The sequence below is a fragment of the Benincasa hispida genome, chromosome 3, assembly GCF_009727055.1.
Source record: "Benincasa hispida cultivar B227 chromosome 3, ASM972705v1, whole genome shotgun sequence".
Classification (NCBI taxonomy): Eukaryota; Viridiplantae; Streptophyta; class Magnoliopsida; order Cucurbitales; family Cucurbitaceae; genus Benincasa; species Benincasa hispida.
The window spans coordinates 37,100,688-37,104,837 of record NC_052351.1 but is presented as its reverse complement, the minus strand read 5'-3'; the positions used below and the strand labels follow the sequence as shown (position 1 = coordinate 37,104,837).

The 4,150-nt window shown below is 42.4% G+C and overlaps 1 protein-coding gene across 1 annotated transcript; it reads right to left on the bottom strand.

Annotated features, from left to right (window-relative positions):
- Positions 1–2,714: 2,714 nt before the first annotated feature.
- On the bottom strand, positions 2,715–3,924 carry LOC120073556. The gene is made up of 4 exons (XM_039026387.1): positions 3,605–3,924; positions 3,224–3,509; positions 2,961–3,131; positions 2,715–2,843 (listed from the first exon to the last, which is right to left on the bottom strand). The coding sequence occupies exons 1-4, from the start codon at positions 3,922–3,924 to the stop codon at positions 2,715–2,717; spliced, it is 906 nt and encodes a 301-aa protein (XP_038882315.1).
- Between the last annotated feature and the right edge of the window lie 226 nt (positions 3,925–4,150).

Genomic DNA, 4,150 nt, shown 5'->3' with positions numbered 1-4,150 from the left:
TTATAGGCGTTCATGTGTCATTCGACCAACTCGTTCAACTGCAACTTCTGGACTTCTCCCGCACTTGTCAGATCAAAATTTAGCTTTTTGATTGCCCACATTGCCTTGTGTTTCAGCTCGAGAGGCAGATGGCAAGCTTTTCCGAAGAACAGGGCATATGGGGACATATCGATTGGAGTTTTAAAGGCAGTTCTATATGTCCACAGTGCTTCATCAAGCTTAGGCAACCAATCTTTCCTGGAGGTACTGACTACCTTTTCCAAGATCTGTCTCTTATACACATCTAGATGTGTATAAGAGACAGGACCAATCTTTCCTGGAGGTACTGACTACCTTTTCCAAGATGGTCTTGATTTCTCGATTGGAGATTTCTGCCTGCCCATTAGTTTGTGGGTGATAAGTAGTTGCGACCCTATAGCTGACATTAAATTTGATCAATAGGTTGATGATGATGCGGTTGATGAAATGCATGCCTTCATCGCTAATTAATGCACGGGACGTCCCATATCGCGTAAAGATGTTTTTCTTGGAAATTTTGCCACCGTGGCCACATCATTTCTAGCACATGCAATGGCCCCAACCCACTTTGAAACATAATCAACCACAACCAAAATATATTGATGACCTCTGAAGGCGAAAATGGGCCCATGAAGTCGATTCCCCATATGTCAAATAGTTCAATTTCTGAGATCGAAGTCTAAGGCATTTCGTCCCGTCTGGACATGTTCTCTGTTCTCTGGCACTTGTCGCATTGCACAACATGGGTGTGGGCATCCTTGAATAGCGTTGTCCAAAAATAGCCGCTCTGCAGAACTTTTGCGGTGGTTCGATGCCCCCCAAAATGTCCTCCATAATGGGACTCATGAAAAAGTTCTAAAATTTTCTTGGTTTCATGCTCAGGAATGCATCGACGCAGAATATGATAAGGTCTGAGTCGATACAGTAATGGATGATCCCAGAAGTAAAACTTAACCTCATGTCTCAACCTCTTCTTCTGTTGGTATGAACAGTCTTCAGGTACTTGGCCACAAACTATGAAGTTTACAATATCCGTATACCATAGGACGTTAAAGCATACCATCATAAAGTGCTCGTCGGAGAATCTCTCTTCAATCTTTTTCTCTCTCTTCTGAACCTCGCAATTTTCTAAACGTGATAAATGATCTGCGACTTGGTTATCAATGTCCTTCCGATCGTTGATTTCTAGGTCAAATTCTTGTAGGAGTAGTACCCATCTAATCAGTCTTGGTTTTGCAACCTTTTTCGTCATGAGGTATTTGATCACAGAGTGATCCGTATACACCACCACGTTCGATCCAATCAAGTACTGTCAAAATTTCTCTGGGGCAAACACCACTGCGAACATTTTTTTTTCTGTGGTTGTATAATTTTCTTGCGAATCATTCAGCGTCTTACTAGCATAATATATAGGATGCAAAACTATGTCTTTCCGCTGACTCAAGACTGCCCCCACTGCATATCCACTTGCGTCGCACATCAGCGTAAATAGTTGCGTCCAGTCAGGAGCAACCAGAATAGGTGCAATGATGAGCGCATTTCTCAACATGTGGAACGCTTCAGTGAATACATCATTAAAATCATATTCACGATTAATCTCGAGGAGCGCACTTAAGGGTCTTGCGATTTGAGAAAAGTTGCGAATGAATCTTCGATAAAACCCCACATGTCCCAGAAAACCCCTAAGTGTTTTCACATTGATTGGTGGTGGTAACTTGGATATTGCGTCAATTTTTGCTTGATCCACTTCCAATTCTGCCTTCGATATCTTGTGACCCAGCACTATTCCTTCTTCTACCATAAAATGGATTTTCTCCCAGTTCAAAACCAAATTTGTTTCAACGCATCTCTTCAAAACTTTTTCCAATTTTGATAAAAAAGATTCATAGGTTTTGCCAAAAACCGAAAAGTCATCCATGAACACCTCGACTGACTCTTCCAAGAAATCTGAGAAGATGGCAATCATACACCTTTGAAAGGTGTCTGGTGCATTACAGAGTCCAAATGGCATGTGACGGAATGCAAATGTACCGAAAGGGCACGTGAACGTTGTCTTGTCTTGATCTTCCGGCGCAATCGCGATCTGGTTGTACCCTGAATAGCCGTCAAGAAATAAAAATAATTCATTCCTTACAAGTCGATCCAACATTTGATTAATAAACGGGAGTAGGAAATGGTCCTTCTTTATGGCCAAATTTAGCTTACGATAATCCTTGCATATCCTCCACCCCGTAGTTGTTCTGGTTGGAATTAATTCATTCTTACTGTTGGTAACGACTGTCATACCCCCTATCTTTGGAACTCACTGTACTGGGTTTACCCAGCTTCTATCAGATATGGGGTAAATGACACCTACATCAAGCCACTTCACAATTTCTTTCTTGACAACCTCCCTCATGGCAGGGTTTAGATGGCGTGCCTCTCTACGGATCCTGTTTTTCCCTCTTCAAGATGAATCTTATGCATGTGATACGAGGGACTGATCCCTCGAATGTCTGCTAAGGTCCATCCCAAGGATTTTTCGTATTTCTTAAGGATCTGAATAAGTGCTTCCTCATTTTCTTTGCTCAGCGAGGCAGAGATTATGACAGGTAGAATGTCATGCCTCCTAAATAAACATATTTGAGGTGCACTGGTAGCGCCTTCAACTCCAACACGGGTGGTTCTTCCAAGGATGGGTTAGTTCGTTGTGTTGATCATTCAGATAACTTTATCGATTCAAAATCTTGGTCAGTCTGTATTGCGGCGCAACTCTCCTCCAACATTATGCCAACCTCAAAGTCTTCTTCTTCCGTTTCTTCCTGAAACTCATGCCATTGTTCTTCCTGCAGTTCTCCAAGATACTAGCAGTTTTCCATATCATCTGGGTATTTCAACGCATTGAGAATGTTGAACTTCGCTTGCTAATTGCAAACTCTTATAGTGAGTTCTCCTTTTTGTACGTTGATCAGCACGTGCCCTGTTGCGAGAAACGGGTGACCCAATATGATCGGCACCTTAGTGTCAGCTTCATAGTCCAATATAATGAAGTCAGTTGGGAAGATGAATTTGTCCACTTTCACAAGTACGTCTTTTATCTTGCCCTCTGGATGCGTTATTGACCTTTTAGCCAACTGCAACGTGATTGTGGTGGGCCTTGCATTGTCAATGTTTAAATTCTTGAAGATCAATAAGGGCATCAGGTTGATACTTGCCCCTAAGTCACAGAGCGCATTTCCGACTTCTTTCCCCCCAATTGAGATGGCAATGTGAAACTCCCTGGATCTTTCATTTTCTTAGGGATATTATTCTGGAAGAGCGCACTACACTCATACGTTAGTGCGATGGTTTCATTTTCCCCGATCTTTCTCTTATTGGCGAGTATATCTTTGAGGAACTTCACATAGCTGGGCATCTGTTCCAACGCTTCTACTAGGGGAATGTTGATATGTAGCTGCCGGAGAACATCCAGGAACCTCTTGAATTGTTTACTATCATCTTTCTTTTTCAACCTAAATGGGAATGTGGAGGATCCCACCGTATTTCTTGATCGTTTGACTATTCTTTGAGGTCCCTCACTTCTTGTGTTCTTAGGGATGCAGTTTACGTTGACTTTGGTTCTGGGTTCTGTGAAGATTCATTCTGCGTAATGGTAGTTGCTTCCAAACTGGTGGTTCTGCTATTCATAATCGAGTGGTCATTATTGGTGATTGCTTCTTTTACTCGTTCTACTGATTCTGGTACTGTTGGCACGGGGATCGCCTTTCTACCGCTTCTCAATGTCACTGCTTGACATTGCTCCTTCCCACTTGATCCAGGTGCTTCCGAGCTGTTGGGCAGCGTACCAGGTGTTTTGTTTTTAAGTTCGGTCACAAGCTGTCTGACCTGTACCTCCAAATTCCTAATGGAGGATGCTTGCAATTGCATGATTACCTTGTACTTTTCTATTTTTTAAGTAGTGCTTCCAAGGACGAGGTATTGGATGAGGTGTTAGATGAAGATGGTTGGTTATATGGTTACCTGTTCTGATAGTTACTCTGGCCTTGACTCTGGTGATGAAAAACTAGAGGATTGCCTCTATTCTCGGAATGATTGGTCTGCATGTTTCTCTAGTCCCTTTGGTTGTTGTTCCCTCCCCAATTGAATTTAGGAT

What these genes read in the sequence shown, in the direction of transcription:
- LOC120073556 (XM_039026387.1), bottom strand. Translation starts at nt 3,924, where the DNA reads ATGCAATTGCAAGCATCCTCCATTAGGAATTTGGAGGTACAGGTCAGA. An exon ending in AACCCAGAACCAAAGTCAAC is followed by an intron (nt 3,510 to 3,604) that starts GTAAACTGCATC and finishes ATTCCCATTTAG; the next exon opens with GTTGAAAAAGAAAGATGATA. An exon ending in AGAAGTCGGAAATGCGCTCT is followed by an intron (nt 3,132 to 3,223) that starts GTGACTTAGGGG and finishes ATCACGTTGCAG; the next exon opens with TTGGCTAAAAGGTCAATAAC.